The sequence below is a fragment of the Orbicella franksi genome, chromosome 2, assembly GCF_964199315.1.
Source record: "Orbicella franksi chromosome 2, jaOrbFran1.1, whole genome shotgun sequence".
NCBI classification, from domain to species: domain Eukaryota; kingdom Metazoa; phylum Cnidaria; class Anthozoa; order Scleractinia; family Merulinidae; genus Orbicella; species Orbicella franksi.
Genome location: NC_138146.1, coordinates 15,780,509 through 15,798,949, shown reverse-complemented (window position 1 = coordinate 15,798,949; position 18,441 = coordinate 15,780,509). Strand labels below are relative to the sequence as shown.

The 18,441-nt window shown below is 40.0% G+C and overlaps 1 protein-coding gene and 1 non-coding gene across 5 annotated transcripts; both read left to right on the top strand.

The window, feature by feature from the left end:
• Positions 1-584: 584 nt before the first annotated feature.
• On the top strand, positions 585-18,153 carry LOC145478233 (D(1)-like dopamine receptor). Of its 4 annotated transcripts, XM_081456177.1 has the most exons (6): positions 4,803-5,315; positions 6,598-6,658; positions 9,841-9,902; positions 13,005-13,440; positions 14,071-14,288; positions 14,699-18,153. In XM_081456177.1, the coding sequence occupies exons 4-6, from the start codon at positions 13,020-13,022 to the stop codon at positions 15,629-15,631; spliced, it is 1,572 nt and encodes a 523-aa protein (XP_081312303.1). In that variant the 5' UTR covers positions 4,803-5,315; positions 6,598-6,658; positions 9,841-9,902; positions 13,005-13,019; the 3' UTR covers positions 15,632-18,153. The 4 variants fall into 4 exon arrangements, with proteins under 4 accessions (XP_081312302.1, XP_081312303.1, XP_081312301.1 ...); XM_081456175.1 differs by having other exon boundaries at positions 9,841-13,440; XM_081456178.1 differs by having other exon boundaries at positions 6,598-9,902.
• On the top strand, positions 1,105-1,177 carry Trnas-gcu (transfer RNA serine (anticodon GCU)). Its single transcript has one exon. It is a non-coding gene; the product is annotated as a tRNA-Ser (tRNA).
• Positions 18,154-18,441: the final 288 nt, after the last annotated feature.

Sequence of the window (18,441 nt, the reverse complement as noted above, 5' to 3'; positions counted from 1 at the left end):
TTTCCTGGCCCCTCGACTTATCTACGAAAAGAAAGCCTGGTTATATTTGCCCTAACCCCTCCTCCCACTAAAATTTAATGAAGTACAGTAATTGCATCTTGGCATTCTTTCTCAAACGTTTAACTCAAGAATAAAGGCGACAGTTTGACCAACTTTCCCGGTAAACTTTCAATGCTGTGTTTTCAAGTCCACCAGAACCCCCGGGGGTGGGAGTTACTCCCTTGTATGGGCTATATAGTTATGTGCGGCCCCAAAGAGTATGGCTTTTCAGCCGTCATAAATAGGGTATCGATTTTGGTCTTAAATAGGGTATGGTTTTAGCACTCTAGTCTTGAATTGGGTATATTTCTTAGAAGAAGCTACTTTTTCGTCATTATCAATAAGACCGTCAACAAAAGCCCTTTATAACTTATGTTTAGGGCAACTGTGCCAGCCGCAACGGTCGTAAATAGAGTATCGAATTTTTGGCCAGGTCATAAATAGGGTAGGGAAAAACGCAGATTTTGGTCATAAATAGGGTAAGAGTTTTGGGAAGGGGGCCGCACACACCCACCCACCCAACTTTTCTGGGAGTACCCCCCCCCCCCCGGGACCAGCACCAACGCGGTTCATCAAGCACCCACTCATCAGCCAGTGAGTCAACTTTGGACAAAACGGTTCTGACGGTTTCCGTTGAGACCGGCAGGAAACAATAGTTCCTATTTGAACAGCTGACTCGATGTTGTGTCTAATATTAAAATTGTTTTGTTTGCTTTACGGCGATCGAATAAGAAACAGCTAGGTTTTTGTCAACTGGGAAAGGAGGTGCAACTAGGACGTGACCTAACTTCGCGTATAAAGATCTCACGGTTTCACTAAAGAACAGTAAAAATGACAGGCTCTGGTATCAACTTGCTGTCGTGAGATGTTATGCCTATTCTTGAAAGGTAAGGTATCTTTCACATGAGTTCTTTCGTGGCGCAATCCGGCGCGATAATATTAATTAACAAATCATTATAAAAGACTCATTTGTCGATTTGAGACTCAGATTACTAAATGCAGAAGGTGTTGGCAAATGAACCAATTCATTATGTATTGAAAAAATTGACCTCGCTCCCAATGTGTGGCTTCATAGCTCAGTTGGTAGAGCATCGCACCGCTATCGCGGAGGTCACGGTTTCGAATCCCGTTGAAGCCCTGATTTTTTTCAGGCTTCTTCTTTCCAATTGCTTAAATTGGAAAATTTACTGCGATGATCATTCTTCACTTTCATTATGTATTATGCACTATGTTTAAAAGCGCGCCTGAAGTTGGATGTTGTGTATGATTAATGATGGTTTATGAAACTTGACTTAGCATTTCAATTTCAATTCGAGTTCCGTGGTTAGTATTATTTCCACATCTATAGCAAACCGATAAGGGAAAAAAGTCCCAGTAATTGTCTAAAAAATGACGCTTGGAGGGTCCGTATTGTAGACATCTGGATATGAAACGAAGGTGTTTGATATGACAAACTTTGTTCGTTGTAACTCGTATAACAAACTTTTCAATCTCTTTCTGTGCAAAATAGCCGTTATATATCCGAAGTTGTCTCCCTGTACTAAACTTAGCCGAAACATCAATACATTATTTATTAGTATTGATGAAAATCGCTTCAGTTATTTAAAACATTACCTACGGTCCCATAACAACAACCGAAGGTCGATATGAAGGGTACGGGTGGATATATTTAGACGTCAATCAACTGTCACTGAATTTAAATAAAACCGATTGTCACTTGACATTTTGGAACGCGATTGTGTTTAAAGAATTTCTTTTAGACGGGGTAATTTTCTCAATGTCAGTCTATTTGAGTAATAAAACTTTGGCCTCGGTTATTAGACTTATAATCGGGACTATTTCAAGCAGAGTTTAGCAAACACTGACCTAGAAGAAATAACTTCGGCAGAGTTCTATACTAGTCGTGCCGTTTTTCACTCCTCTGCGGAAATAAGCTTAACGGTTTCTTTGTTCTCAATATAAGGTCCACGCAGATAAGTATGCTTGCAAGATAAACTGCGCAGGGGTTGACTGTAATGCGTGCTCTTTCTCTTCTTTTGGAAGAGAAAGTAGGCGGAATTCAAAACCCGTCTGCGTTCGCAGGTTACCCGTTTGGTAATGGTTGCCCTCTGCACACAAGGTATACACAATCTTCTTCGTGTTGAGGTAGCACACGCGAGGGTAGCACATAAAGCCGTAACAAACGCTTTCCAATACTGCCTGTCAGGTCCAACAAACCTCTCTCTTTCCTTTTTCCAATGATCTTCTTCATGTCAGTTTCCGTCGTCCTCCTTCAGTCCTCTTCCCTGCCGTAGTCCATCTCATGGCAACCCCGAGGATGACTTTCGGGCCATTCTGTTAATATTTGCTATCCACCGTATCTCCTCCTTTTAATTGATAGTGGCAGGAGTAATGGGCTCCTGAAGTGGTGCTGTATTTTATCTGGGGTATCATAAAGGTCTTCATTGGAGATGGTTCTTGGCCAGAAAATCCTGAATATTGATCCTGAGACATCTTGGTCAGGAATACATTTATCTTGTGGCATGCGGATCGTGATACCTTCCAGAACTCACTCACTCTCTCTCTCTCTCTCTCTCTCTCTCTCTCTCTCTCTCTCTCTCTCTCTCTCTCTCTCTCTCTCTCTCTCTCTCTCTCTCTCTCTCTCTCTCTCTCTCTCTCTCTCTCTCTGCAGATTGCCTTTTAAAACTCTGCAAAACAGCAAAAGAGACTGAGATTAGACTTCTTAGAATCGAAGCCAGATTAAGCCAGATTTAATAAGTTGTGCGCTCTTCAACTTTCTCGTCTCATCAGTATATAGCCTCTTCCAGACGTCCAGTTTGTTGCGGGGCAACGCGAAAAACTGAGAGTGAAAAAATAAGGGAGAAGCGCGGGGAAGGAAAGCGAAAGAAAGTTCTTTCGCTTTCTGTCGCCGCGCTTAGCTTCTCCCCTATTTTTTCGCTCGTCGTTTTTTCCGGTTGCGCCCCAACTGACTGAACGCCTGGACGAGGCTAATCAGTACATAGCAAGAAATCAAATCTCTTGTGTATAGATAATTGTATGAATGAGAGTACAATTAAAGATTACACCAACAGCGGTATTTGAAAATCTTTAAAACTGGCGGACTCCCTTGCTCTTTCACTGGCCTTTTTCTGGGTTTCTCTCCAAGTAGATGATCGAATGCTGGAGCCGGCTAAGGGAGGCAGATGATTACGCCATATCTATAGAAGTTTCGAACGAAGAATATTAAGTCTCCGCCATTCGTATAAGTGTTCTTAAATAGCCTGTGAGCAGGACAAAATGCGTTGCGGCACGAGAACTGATGACCCAAACACTTCTTTAAGTGTATCTAAATTGTTTACAAGAGATTTGACGGGTACCCGGATTGCGGTATGCTGTTCACGACAAAGTGACAGAATTAATCGTGTAAAGCCTGCATGGTTTACACTAAGACATAAGCACAAGCACAAGCAAGACGCCCACAGCACAAGCAAAAGCCCATAGGCATGCGCAGAATGGATAATTACCTTAATTTCGGTTCCATACCTCCGCGATGCAGGAGAACAAGGTGGTGGACGATGTTTATGCTTATGCTTACAGCAGGGCGTTTTCACTTGACATAAGCATAAGCACAAGCACAAGCACAAGAAGAACAAAAAAGTTTTGTTCTGCTTGTGTTTGTGTTGTGGGCGTCACCACCGCGTGTTTGTGTTTATGATTACGTTGGGGGCTCCCTCACTACCGTCCTGGTTATGTTTGTGCTTGTGCTCATGTCGTAGTGAAAACCAGGTTTAATCGTGTTTCAGCAGAGAAATCAATTAGTGACTTTTCTGGTGACCAGGAGACTGTTTCAAAGAACTAGAAATCACGATGATAAATGGAGATAACGAGTGCTACTTTAATGCTATACATATGGCACTGCGGACATGTAAAACAATTTGATCCTGCTGAAGCCCTAAACAGTAAACTGTGTTGAACTGGTTTCAGTTGTTCGTAGTAAAGAAGTAAAGGTTATATGAGTTAGCTCTCTGCGGCCGAGATTTAGCGTCCCTTTAACCTGTGTACAGGCTCTCTAGTCGAGGATGGGGCGAGGATAGAGCGGGCAGAAAGATGAATGAACTTCACTCTAAGCCAGTTCTTTCTCGGCCCTCCAAGCCGCAGTCAAACCCTTCCAGCCGCAGCATGTGTACAGGTTTGTGTCCCTTGTCCTAAAGGGGCAGTCTCACCAAGACATAGTGCTACTTGAAAATCCAATGAAGGTGTTGGTATTAATTGGAAATCCACTAGTAGTTGCCTAACCTTGCTAAAATGCACCATACTAGTCACGAACGTTGTTCACAACTGTTGTGGTTACGGACGAGTAGGGAAGAAGTGGTCTAAAACTTGAAAACGTCGGGCCTACGTTTTCAAGTGTTACTTGGAGGAAAATCACTAAAAGTCATTGATCTCTTAGAGCTTGAATTTCTGTCTTTTTTGTCGTTTTAAGGTTATTTTTTTGATCAGTGAGTGCACCTTTATAATTCCAGCATAGTTTGCACAATATTCTAGTTTGCAAATTTAATTTTTGCAAAGCACGTGACCCACAGCTATATGTACCTTCTATCGCAAGAAGAGAGGTGATACTTGTAAATACAATAAATACTCGGCTTGTTTTAATGACGTGTGAGAATACTCACCTTAAACAAGTAAAAATTTATCCCCCTTGAGATCATTTCCGCCTTAAGTCTGTTCAGACCTGTTCGTGATTATTACTTTTTTTAGTTGGTACTATTTGTAATGACTCCAAGCCAAGGTAGATATTTGTCTGAGGTCTCGGCGGTAGAAAACGCGGCATTCATCAAAGACTTTTTCGACACTTAAATTAGGAGAAAATGAACAAACGTTTGCCCTTGTACATCCGGAATGGTTCAACTTTCCTGTGGAGAAGAGGGTGAGCAGACTGTTATGAAATCTCGGTGCTGTTGTTGTTGTTTATGTAACCTTCGCTTAGGCCGGCACGCAAGGAAACCTGTAAGTTTGCTTTTTGTCGCCTTGAAAGCGGTAGAGAGCGTATTGTTGATAGTGGATTGTTTTACGTTTTGTTTCCTCTGTACACACGGCTGTCAAAGACGGAGTTGAATTAGCATACGATTGAATCTCGGTCTGCAAACAAGACATTCTTTTGCAACATTTTCAGGGTTGTTTGGCAAACGCACAGTCCGTTTGTCTGATTGTATATCGCAAAGTCAGTCACATGAACAGCAACTTTCTCGCATTTAATACCATGTACCAGTCGTAACAGAAGACCACAGCTCCCCGTGGTAAGTCCTGGACGCTAGAATTGTGTTTTGGTTGTGAAATACTTTAGCATGACTTTTTGCGTTTGTGTTTGCAAACATCGAGAGCCTGAATAAATGCTCTGCGTGAATAGACTTAAAACCTTTTGTCAGAAAATAGAAACTCTTTTCAGCGCGAGACCTGCAAAGGCTAATGTGTTTCTCTATTATTCGGTACTGATGAATAGCTTTGTTCACGAATGTTGTCGATTTAACTCCAGAAAATTGAGATCAATCGATTACATCAGTCGAATAGAATAAGTGCTTGCGAAAACCAAACAAAAATCTCTTTTCATTTACATCGAGCAAAGCTGGATAGGATCAGCTTTATATGCAGCGTAGTGCATTACAACGACAAAGCTTCACGGATAATTCCATTGCCATCTGGCAACTTCATTAACTCTTTGTACATTTTCCGTGGACAGATCGCATCGACACCTTGGTCTAAAAGGATTTGTTTGTTTTTACGGTAGAGTTTGGCGTGCGGCGCGCTCGCTTCTGTTGTTTCACAGAAAAGTCATCTAAACTAATCTCTATAAGAATAATTTCCAGGGAAGTAGGAGGTGTTTGTTTTGTTTTTTAACTCTATTATGTTCTTCTTGTCATTCTTTGCAATTCACCTCGAGAAAACCAATTTTTTTTGAAGCAATTCCACCATAAAAAATTCCTGCTACGCAAGCTACGTCACATGTTATTTATTTTAATAATGGTATTTTAGTCACTTTTGTCCGACTACTAAATTGAGCTACGAACGGTTTAAGTGTTGTACAGTAGGTTAGATAAATTAATCTAAAATGTTCTAAGAAGCTATAGTCTTCTCGTATTTCTTGAAAGTGTAAAGTAATATTATGCTCTCAATTTTTAAATTAACTGCGTTTATAAAGAAACGAAAGCACCCTTGAAGACATGAAACTCTTACACCGTCTAGCCAAGGCAATTGGTTTAGCTAAAGCAGCACCGTAATTAAGGGAAACAACGCCAGGCTAATCTGGAAAATTATTCAGATAAACAACTTGCAAGCCTTTTAAACTGAAATCAAATCATTCTTTAAATACCAACCGACTGATAAGTTCTGCCAACCTTTAGGAAAGTGTATTTTTTTTTTTTTTTGGTTAAAGGATCTTTTCTGTCAAACTGACCTATCGTACAAGTTGTGGTACAAGAAGGGGTGAGATCTATTGCATAAATATTAATACAGTCTCTTTGTAAACAGCTAGGTGTAATCGTGATCCTGTCTCTTATGTTTACATGTTTTGTCCCGTTTCAGACTGTTTCAGTCTCTCAGTCTGGTGGTGGACGAGTGTTAAATTAACGATCCATTGAACAAGGTAGGGATGAACAATAGTGCATACAGTACAGTACGTAGAGATATATAAAACCATAAAACTAGGAAAAGTTAACTATTTCTAAATTTACAAATTAATCGACAATGATCTTCACAGTAGAAACTCTAATGTAGTAAACGTGCGGTGTTCGTTGTTCAGTGCCTGGGCGAAGTGCCCAGTAAAAAACCTGTGGAGCAAGGAGGCAAAATGAATTTATGCGCCGAAAAAAAAAAACAACCTGACTTGTGCACCACACCACAAGTATGTGATCGCTGACTTCAAGCTTTTTAGAAACGGTGACTGCGAATCGAACGAGAACAATATGTACCCTAGCCTGTTCCAGGCTCTCGGTATGTCCTCACACCTCGGTGTTGTAACTTGGTGCATATTTGATCCGTTTGGACAGAAAAGAAAAGTGTCGCGAGACAGCTTTATGATGTAGTTTATGCGCTACACAGGATATGAGGCCGGTGAGTCGGACATAAGCCCTTAAGTGGGCCAGGCTTTCTCAAGATGCTTAATCTAACACATTTTGTTTGCTCCAGCACCCTCAGTCGTCTAGCTAGCAAGTCGAGTCAATTTGAAATTTTGATAAAACTTAACTTATTAAACTTAAACAATTTCATCATCATCATCGTAGTCCTAGCTCTCCTCTGGGAGAATAAGGTCATAAAGCAATTTACTTATACAATTTACCTCTCTTAAATTATGTGAAAATTTCGCTCCCGAATCGGAAAAATTAGAAATTCCCGCGTAACCTTGTTTTGATATCGGATTGTTAGACAGCCGGCAATTGTAAGTATACGAGATTTTCGCAGTAGATCGGGAAGCCGGACACATGAGCGCTACGGGCGAGTATAGGGCCTCCTGTTTCGCGATCTACTCCGAAAATTTTGAAAAATAATCCTCTTCCGATGGTAAATATAAACGTGACTCGGTTTACAGTCGTTTCTTTCCCTAATTCCCCCTTTCCAATTCTTTCTCTCCTCTTGTTTAATCGGCTCTTCCTTCCCTTTCCGGCTGTACATCCATTTTATCTAATTAAACGGTCCTTAACAGATTAAGCGAGATTAAAACTCGTAAAAAGGTAATCGATCATTCAGCAGATTTTTATACGTCTTTTAGGCTCTTGTGTTGAATAGCGTGACAACTTTAAAGACACGTAACAAGGCTTTCTATTTATCAACGTTTCGTTTTAATAAAGCACTTGTCTGGGCAATGAAAAGAACTGAATAGGCAACAGGGTGAAGAGGGGTGAACCCCCCACATCTGACAGGTGTTAAGTAACATTTCAAAATTCCTTTTACTCCGACAAATCGCAAGCTGGCAAAGGTAAACAGAATGACAGTTTTTAGTTTACATCGTAAGACATGCAATTTTCAACGCGATTATCTGAAACTAGAAGTTTACATTTGGGCTTGGTTGACTAATGGCTCGAGTCGCCCTTAATTTAACCGTGCTAAGATAATAAATATATAAAAAGAACCTCACTAAAAGTTGATTAGCAATTATGTCGCTGGGTTTTCTGCTTGTACATTATGAAGGCTACTTGATAAAGTCAGTTTACAATACTGATTCAGTTTGAAGCCGCCCTACTGATAGCTCCGGTCAATAGAATTTGCTCGTTCGCGCTCATCAGGAAGCTGTTCGTGTTTCATCAGTTCCATGTAATGTTACCTGTTCGGCTGAAGAAGGCTGTATCCCAGGAGTGTATCGCCGGGTTGCCGATTCTCCACCAAGCATGGCGAACTTAACACGGAGAATGGCAAACTCACGCACAAAGAAAGCAAGAGAATGATGCCAAAGTTGCTTCATAGAAGTATCTAGCGAGAAAGACGAAATTAATCAGGTGAATTGCCTTCATTCAAATTAAAATGAGAAGAACACGCGGTTCCATGTAAGCGCTCTCATTTACAATCGATACCAGGCACTACTTAGTCGGCTGGTCCTGGATAAAAACACACTGATCGTGAGAAACTTGGGGATCCCGCAATTGGTGACCCGTGATCCTCGAGGGTTCCGCAGTTAAAAGCTGATCTTATAAGTGGACAGGTGATGGGAATAATGAAATCATGACCGGGAATAATGTCTTGATGTGCGATCAAAATCGCAGAACTGGTATTCAAAGAAATGTATAGGATATAGTAGCGAGAATTGATGCCTAGAGCTAAATCGTTGATTGGAAAAATCCGGCGACAGTAGCAGACAGTAGCACAATCTTTTTCTTGAAACCGTAATTATCATTCCATGGAAACTGAGGCAGAACTTTCCTACTAAACTGTTAGAGAGGTTTAGTGTATGAGAAGAAATTTTAGAGCAGTCGGAAATGTAAAACGAAAGAAGTAAAGTGTATTAAAGTGACCTGAATTGACGCAGTAGAAGCCATCTTTACAATGTCAAATGAAAGGACAAGTATTGTGTTTATTATTTCTGTCTGAACCAAACATCAAACAAAGTTAAAACAAACGTAGTATAAGACACGAAAAAGGGGCAACACGAGCATTTAGTCAACGGCAAAGTTGAAAAAAGCCTGGCGATGGATATTTTGGCGCTGATGATTTATCAGTGCATGGATATAAAATGGTGATGTTCCTAAAATAGAATCTAGTTGATTGTTCAAACAAGCGCGCAGTATATTGCTTATGTCGTTTGAATTGAGTTGAGTTAAAGGAAATAGGTCCTGTAGGTTATACTGTTCTTTAAGAGCACGCATATATTTTTTCCGGCGAATTTATCTAATATCGTAACATGTTTGGCCGCGAGGGTTATTGCATTTTCGTTCAAAGATACTGCAATATTTGAGACGTTTGAAAAAAACCAACGTAACTAAATTAAATGTTCTGTTCGCGTTTCTAATTGTTCAACCAAACAAATCTACTAACGAGATTTAAACAATGAAAGCCAGCTGTCGAGGAAATGAATGAGATTTTGCAATTCGCTAATATAAATACACACAAGAACATTGAAATGATCTTCCGTATTACATAGATTGCTGATTTAGTTTATTAGATTTATGGAGCTGTCAGTTTGAGCGATGTACAAGAGCTTCAGACATTTTCAGTATTAAAAAGTCTTACTATGAACAAGAGACTCTTAAATACGGATCTTTAGCACCTGGAATCAGTGATATTTAACCTTGTCCGATCTCACTCAGTATATTACTCCTTGTAATATATACGTTTTAGGTCATCAGAACATCGATCGAGAAGAGATACAGACCAGAAGAAAGCTTTACCGCGACAGACAGGTATGCTAACAATTCTCAGTTGTGTTTTATTTTCCAATCAAATTCAGAGGTTAAGTTATGAAACTGAGTAAATTCTGTAACAATAACAAAAACGGTCACTACGTGTTTTACCTTGTACTTCATTGTTGTGTCTGTCCATTTTCAACTCAAAATGCTTTCCTTCTCCGATGGTTGTGGTAAATCTAATGTTGTAACACACAAAATAAGCGAGGCCTATTAGACTGCTAGTTTACAGCAATGACAAGGAACTAAAGGTACAATTTTTGGTTGTGTTTATGTTAAATAAGCGTCTCTTTAGTTTCAACCTAATCTATTGCCAGAGTATGTTATTGCTCGCGGTGATTTCTAATCGTTTTGTGAATAGAAACTTAATCGGATCTCAAACTCATGTTTAGAATCATGCACTATATTACTTTTCTACGTTTGCAATTGGATTTCAACAAATCGACAGATATGAATTACGTCAGGCATGTAGTGATTACATTCATAAATTTTCCCCAAAAGCTCGGACGTGATTGTCGGCCTTCTTTTCTAAATGGTTCTTTCTGTAATCGCAATTCCCCTACCTCAGTATTTATTAATTTTAGGTTATCGGTCCTCGGTTCGCTTTTTTTGATTTTCCTTATCTTCCAAGACCTGTGACGTGCGGCGACAAATGGCTTCTCTTTCAGAAGTCACGTCTACAAATGTGTTATATCCACCTTCGGGTCGAGTAAATATCATCGCACGAGTTTTGTTTTTACAAAATGAATTTTGCGCTTTTCATTGGTAATTTCAAATTTGTGGGCATCCGCGGATAAACGATTCTGCTAATTCAGAGACGAACACAACTCTGGGCCTGAGCATGAAAAAAATTGACAATTTACAAGGCGCTGTTATAGTCTTTTACTATTGATATCTTCTCTTATTTTCGTTTTTGATTATTCAACAAGACTGTCGGCTTTTCACTATTAGCAATTATTATAGCCAAAATAGCTGTATACTGACCCAAGAATAGTTTGCGGAAAAATTAAGCGACATCGTAAAATAACGAGATATTTTTTTCTTTTGTAAGGTGCGTGATAGAACTTTGGGGGTTTCTGAAGTGTGAGATCAGTTATGGACTATTCTTAATCGGACTAATTCAAGGACACAACACGACTCTGGGTGTGAAAGGAATTGATCATTTTCATAGCTTTCTAGTCCTTTCCGATTGATTTCTTCAGTTATTTTGGTTTTGGTTTTTGACTATTCAACAAAACTGTCGCTTTTAGACTGTTTAGTTACTAATTGTTACAGCCAAAACAGCCCAGCGTAGAACCCAAAAGAATAGTACGGGGAAAAATTAAACGTCTTCAAACTTTCGGGTTCTTTTTCTTTTGGAAAGCACGCGATGGAATTTTGTTTGTGTTTGTAGAGTGAGATGATTATGGGCTAATCGGCAGTTTCTTTGGTCATTTGGTTGTACTTAAGTTAGATGAATCAACTATGAAAAGTAACCATATAAGATAATATAGCCTACAAACACAACGAGTATTCCGACCTTCCAAGGAGTATTGCATTTGCTCTTGATTACAATACCACTTTGATCATCCATAATGAATGCATATTCAGTGATAAAGTGAATTTGTGATCTCTGGCCATCGTGTAGCATCCGACTGTAGTCTATTTAAAAACCTGAAAAAATGTAATAAACAGTGGTATGAATATTTAACCTGAAGATTGCGTCATAAAGGAAAACCGAATGCTTGGACAGAAAATGATAAGAAGCGAGCACTTCTTATGGCAAACTCACTCGACCTAGGGGCAAAGCCTTGCACGAGGAGCGCTGCGAACGCAAATCATCCATTATAGATGCTGTGCATTCAGGGTAGGTATATATAGCACTTGGTGAGCAAAGATTTTGCTACTCGATAAATTGCTTGATCACCAGCCGGATTTTTTTAAGGATTCTTTTCTCTGTCTATAATCAGTAGATTAGTAGGAAGTAGTGTACTTCTCCGCCATATTGCTTTTGTTAAGCTATTCTCCATCAGGTATGTTTAAAGGGAAATGTTCATGCTAGCACTTCATCGATGGTAAAGAGGTTGTTTTGTAATATGTTAGCAAATTTTTTCAGGTTATTAATTAATATTTTTCTGGTGGATGGGTAATTACTTGAAAACACGACTCTATTCACCTCTTCCTGCAGTATCTGAGTTCCCTTCATAAGCAGCTGGGATTCTTGGTGTGTGTGTTCGTGTTTTCTAGTTTTCCTCTAATTTGCTTGATACAATAGAAGTTATAGTGTAACATGCCACCCTGGGTTGTTATTCATCACATGGATATGAAGTGTGGGAAATAACTCTAGCCTAGGACAAGCTTTAAAACAAGCGAATATAAAAGCGGACAGGATCGAGTCCAACTTTTTAGCTTACCCTTTGGGTGGGAGACTGACTCGCAAACCTCTTCACTTTCGCGGCGTCGAGTAGACGTTTATTTACCTTGGGTGTTGTTGCAATTCATGACGTGGTTATGAGGTAACGGGAAATCGCTCTGGCCTTGGGCATGAGGAGATAGAGGCGGACAAGGTCAAGCCCGACATACTCGTTGGGTGAGAGAGTGGCTCGTCTACCTCTTCACCTTCGCGGCCTCGACTGGAGTAATGGAGTCAAACACGTGTAAATCGTTTCCTAGTTTCAATTGAATTATCCCCAAGGTACAATTGCAAATGGAAATTGAGTTTACAGAGAGCAATAGGCCAATAGACCGTTTTCGATATATTAAAATTTAGCTTGGCTGTGAGGCTTAGAGGAAACAAACAAAGGAATGGCCATGTTTATTCATTTCTTTTGTTTGTGTCCTCTAGGCCTCACTATCAAGCTGAATTTTAATATATCGAAAGCGGCCTATTTCGATATATTACAATTTTAACTTGGATCCGAGGCTTAGAGAAATAAAACAAGAGAAATTAATTATTCATCCCTCATCCTCGATGCGATTTCTTTTGTTTTATTCCCCCAAGCCTCGGGGCCAAGTTAAAATTTTAATAGTCTAGTCTATGTCGAAAATTGGCCCCTATGTCGAAATTGGCCCATTGGTAACTGATTGATCTCTTATACAATGTTCAATTTATTCCTACAGAAGTCGCATCGAACAATGGCCGAGAACACTACATCTTTGAACACGACAAAAGAAAACGCGACGATCACGATGCCCACCCCACCCCAGCTGACCGTGGAGGACATAATCAGTGACGTTCTGTTTTGCCTGCTCGCTGTCATGATCGTGTTTGGTAACTCCCTTGTGATTGGTGCATTCAAAGTCAACAGACGACTACGCACCACCACTAATTTACTGCTAATGTCTTTAGCAGTTGCTGACATGCTGATTGGATCAATCTCTATGCCGCTATGGGTTTATACATCCATAACGTTGACCCATGAAGGACCAATCTACATTTTTTATTTGATATTCGATGTAATCTGTGGGGTTTCCTCGATACTAAATCTCACAGCCATCAGCCTGGAAAGATGTTACGCGCTTATTGCTCCGATAAGACACCGGAACATCAGAAAACGTACGTCGCTATTCTCAACATTTGTTCTACTTCTACTTCATAACAAAACTACTCATGTTTTAAACAGTTCTGTTTTAGATGAACAAACCCCCATTATCATAAAACAAACTTTGTTGTACGCTATGAGGTTCAAAACGATCAAGTTAAGCTGAAAATTCTCCTTGACGTACTGCCAACTCCGCCGTAATTAATGTGACTAATGGAATCTTTGGTTCGCCTACTTTAATGTTTCACTTTTACAAATAAACTACCCTGGCATACACTGCAGGAATGGGAAAAAATTTGGCGATACAATATACCCCCCAAAAATGTTCAACAATTATTATTATATGGCTCGCTCCGTGAGCGGGCAAAATGAAGCAAATGGTGATTGGCTATCCGATGTGGCAAGATCATGGCGCTATGTCCCGCATGAAAATTTTGCCAGCAACCATATAATAAATCCTTTATTCCGTCTCGGTCCATAAACACGAAAAAAAACTTGGCCAGTATCCAGCCATCTTGACCAAGCAATTATGCAAGCTTGGCCAATAACCCATAAGTATATTCTCAGTTGTTTTAGAGCTTTACAGTTTAACAGTAAAATGGTTTCAATTCTTACGTTTCTCTTGTTTCTTTATTGGTTTACAGGAGTGGTATTAACGATAATCTTTGTTGCTTGGGTTTTAGCAACATTGGCTGGAACGATGAGCGAATTTTTAGACAAGAAGGACAAGAAGTTTTATGGCGTAATAGTAACGGTTAACTTCTTTTTCGTTCCACTCACCATTATTCTGGGAGCCTATGGTACGATTTTTCGCATAGCTAGAGCGCATGCGCGAGGAAGAGGAGTCAGCTCGTTCAAAAAGGTACATGTACTTCTTTTTCGTCTTGACTATCAACCTTTTAAATGGTGCTCGAGAACTCGTCACTGCAAATATCGAAATGTACGAAAGTTTATTACTTTTTGTTCGAAGGCCATAAAGAGAAGAGGAGACAATGTTTTTGGTATTTATATTAGGGCGGGTTCCATTCAGTATTTCACTGGTTTTTATGCAATAAAAAACATTATTTTCGTAACCGCCTAATTTGCGTACATAACTGCAATCTAATGATACGGTAAATTGTTCGCAAAAAGGAAGCGTCCATATTAAAGGGATCCCTGTCCGTATGGAGTATTTCGACTGTACTATGTACCGGTCTTTCTACTATATAGTCCGGGTTATTTTCCAACCAGTCTTTTGACCGACCAAATAATATCATTTTGCTTTGATTTCAGGATCTACGCATTGCTACAACAGTGGCTGTTGTCATCGGTCTTTTTCTCATCTGCTGGACACCTTTTTTCGCCCTCAATTTTGCGTATTCCGTGTGTGGAATCAAAATTTGGATGACCACTGGATGCCAAGGGCTCATGAGATTGCCAGGAGTGGTTCTAAAGATAAACAAATGGCTTCAATATTTGAACTCTGTGTGCAACCCGATCATTTATGGCCTGCGAAATAAGGACTTTCGGCGAGCATTCCGCAAAATGTTGCTTGGTATGTGCTGCAAAAAGGTTCGTATATCGGACTACAGCAAGAGCGCTTACGGGCGCACTGTTCGAAGCGCTTATCTGCAACGCGATTCAAGCTTTGAAAACTCGAGATCAGTTATTTATCCGCCTCAGGTTCCCTCGGGAATGTTTGACATGCGAGAAAGCTACCGCAAAGCGATTCAAAGTGGGCGCAGCAAGCCTATCAAGCTGAAGTTCACTAAAAAGAGTCTGGCGGACGGCTTGCTAGCGTTGAACGTTGATGCATTTCACAGCCTTCCTACGATCGATTTTACATCGACTTCTCAATTGGCTTCCTCGTCAGGCGATACTGTCTCTTCAGCAGAGCTTTGTAACCCTGGCTTCGAAGAAGATCAAGCAGAAACTGGTATCTACCCTATCGAGCAAGCTATACCAGAGCAGGACTACAACGACAACGTTTCGAGCTCCAATAACTCTTTTCATAATAGTTCTCCGAAGGCTTCCATGCAGAATGGAAAAGTCCGGGTTCATTTTACGCCTTCAAACAACCTAGAAAATGACGACGAAGGTGAATCCAAAACCTCGTCTAGACTGGCACCTTTTGACAGAAAACGCTCACTATCGGAAATATTTGTTCGCCCAGGTAACCCAGAAACGGACAGTCCCAAACAGAAACTGCGTTCCTCATTTTCTTAGTAAGAACACTTGTCGGCGAAAGCAAATTCATCCGTTGGCAGACGTGACGGTTCCTGGACTTGTATCAAACCTGTTTTTGACTCGAAATGACGTCCTGGTTCACCGTAACCGGCTGGGACAAGCACTTATGATTGCTTAATATTGTAACTGGTGTCCAAAGCACTAAGTGCAGCAGGTTTAACGAATAAGGCTCTTTCCCTTAGCTAAGTACTAAATGTAGCTTTCCTCTTGGGATTCCCAAGGAACACTGAGGGAGAAGCCCCTTAACTTGAGAAGGAGCGTGTAAAGCTTTAAATAGTTGGGAAAAAAATGAACATTTAATCATGAAGTTATACTAATTCTCGTGAAAGTCAATCGTTGCACGGAGATACAGGAGGACTTGTCAATTTCGTGTAACAGTCTTTCAGCGACACAAATTACAGCTCCTTTAGTTGAAACTAGTTTGATCTGGGTTCGAGGATAACACCTGGGGACAAATTGAGCTATTTTGAGTCCTGTGATAGCGTCCTGCTGATGACCAAAGCGAATCAATTTCAGCAAGGGTTTTATTCCTTTTCAGATCTCTACAACAGTTACTTGTATGAACATTTTATGTACCGTAGACTATTTCTCAGGATACTGCAACTTAATTATGTTATTTTATAACTTTGTCTTACTTCGTAGGTTGTTACTAAATGAAGAATTCATGCATATATTTTAATCTCTGTGTAAACTGATTCTGCTTTGGTCACGTTCATTAATTATGTAAGGATACGCGCCCACACTACGCCAGAGAAATATGAAAACGCATGGAATGTTTTCCGTCCACACTCGGTCATTTTGTTTTTGTTTTTGAGTAAAACTCGGGCAAGGAAATATCGCGATTATCGTAACCGAAACGTTTTCGAAAAGTTTAGTTTTCAAAATGCTTTCTGTGTACACTAAAATGCAAAGCCAGCGTTTTCGAATTCCCCCTTTCCCGAAAAGCTCTGTTTTCGTGACGGTTAGGTGGACGGTAGGCCTAACCGGAGAAATGAAGCTCCGTTTTCAAATTCCTCCGGCGTAGTGTGCACGGGGCCTCAGACTGCCCCGAGGTGGCAGGCACTTAAATTGCTATGTAACTTTCGCTTTCTGAAAAAACTAGAGCATGTCTTCGCCGTTTCTGAAGCAAAAAGCTGTGTTCTCCGTGTTCTTGTTTTCAGTTCCAAGATTGACTGAAACTAAACCTTACTGATCGCAGTACAAAGGTTTTAAAGTAAGCTCTAAAAATTTGATAGTATAAATCGAGACAGTAGATCTCCGTGGTTGATGACCTTTAATATTGCTAGGAGAATTAGGCCCTGATCTTTCTTGGACCCGATTAAAGATTAATCACCTAATAAATGTGTAATAATATCGATAGCGAGCAAATTTGGTCCTGTTATAAACATTGTTTCACTATTATTGGCACTTATTTCCTCATTGCCTCACCTGGGCCTGAAAATCGTGCCCCGGCTTTTCTCTTGAAGTTTGGAAACCTTCAAGTGAAATGCCCTGGGCACGAAGTTGGGATATGACCAGTCTGACACTTGAACTTTTGCTAGCCAGTGGTAATGCATCCGACAGGCCTCTAGTGCCTAGAGTGATCAACTTCACGTCAATTATTTAATTGATCAACTACTGCCAAGTGTAAGGTTTAGATTTTTAAAAATTGTTGAAGATTTATCCAGGGTCTTAATGAAAGTCATGTTGTAACTAATTGTATAAATAAGTAGATTAATTACTGGTGCATTAACAATGTGCACGTAACACTATGTAGATAATTATACAGAAAAACACGACCGCGTGATGTAGATCATGCGCGTAAGGTAACATTGAAAGAACCAGGAGAATAGGTTTGGCATATATAGCGCATAGAAATTTTTGTACAAGGACAATAAACAAAAAAGGACCCATCCGAGTTGCCGCGGGACAATCTTCAGAGCGTGTCGTAATAGAAGAGGTGGTTTCGCAGGGAACCTGGTGGAGCGCGCTGCCTGTTCGCGCGTGACTTAATGTACAGTCACGACCGTCTTCTCCTAAAATCACCTGTTTTACAGCCTGGACGTTGATGAGAAGTGTGAAAATCGCGGAAGAGGAAGAGAGTGGGGAAAACGATCTTCATAAAAATATGCACGTATAGGTCATGTGTCCGCTCTCGACCATCTCTGATCATCCCTTATTTTATATATTCATTATCTGTTCCTTTGATTGGATAAAGCATCTAAAGACAAGAAAATTAATAACATTATTATCGAAAGGCACCGGAAAACTGCATTATATCTTCACCTTTTCCGATAAAGAAAAAAAGTCTATTCACTGAGTTAAGTGGGGTATATAAGAGTGGAACTTGTTAAAGTGGCACTGGTCACTGGTCAAAACTCGTGAGTTGTTGATTAATTGCCGTTGTTATATCTCCCAACTCAAATATGTTTTATGATTGAAGGAGAACGTGTCACGTGTCGTGGGTCAAGACTCACTAACTCCCTAGGGCGAATAAAGCTCATTAACTCCTTGCTTTTCAACTTCAACTTCAAATTTTGTTATTGTGTACTATTTATAGCGTTTACATTAGTTAGTATTTTATATATATATATATATATATATATATATATATATATATATATATAAAAGAGAAGTATTTGTTACATATGGGTAGAGAAAAGACTAAAGAGATATGTGTGGCCAGGCCTCGAACTCGAGTCCTTTTACTGGTGTATCGAGGTTTGCTATTTGGTTAACTATTAGGTTACCGAGTCTTCCGCCGAAAGGACAACAAAAGTTTTGGTCCATCAAATAATAGTCCATTAAGA

Coding starts and splice junctions, on each gene's coding strand:
- LOC145478233 (XM_081456176.1), top strand. CDS start 12,984: ATGTTCAATTTATTCCTACAGAAGTCGCATCGAACAATGGCCGAGAAC. Junction 13,441..14,070: donor ACACCGGAACATCAGAAAAC/GTACGTCGCTAT, acceptor ATTGGTTTACAG/GAGTGGTATTAACGATAATC. Junction 14,289..14,698: donor GAGTCAGCTCGTTCAAAAAG/GTACATGTACTT, acceptor CTTTGATTTCAG/GATCTACGCATTGCTACAAC.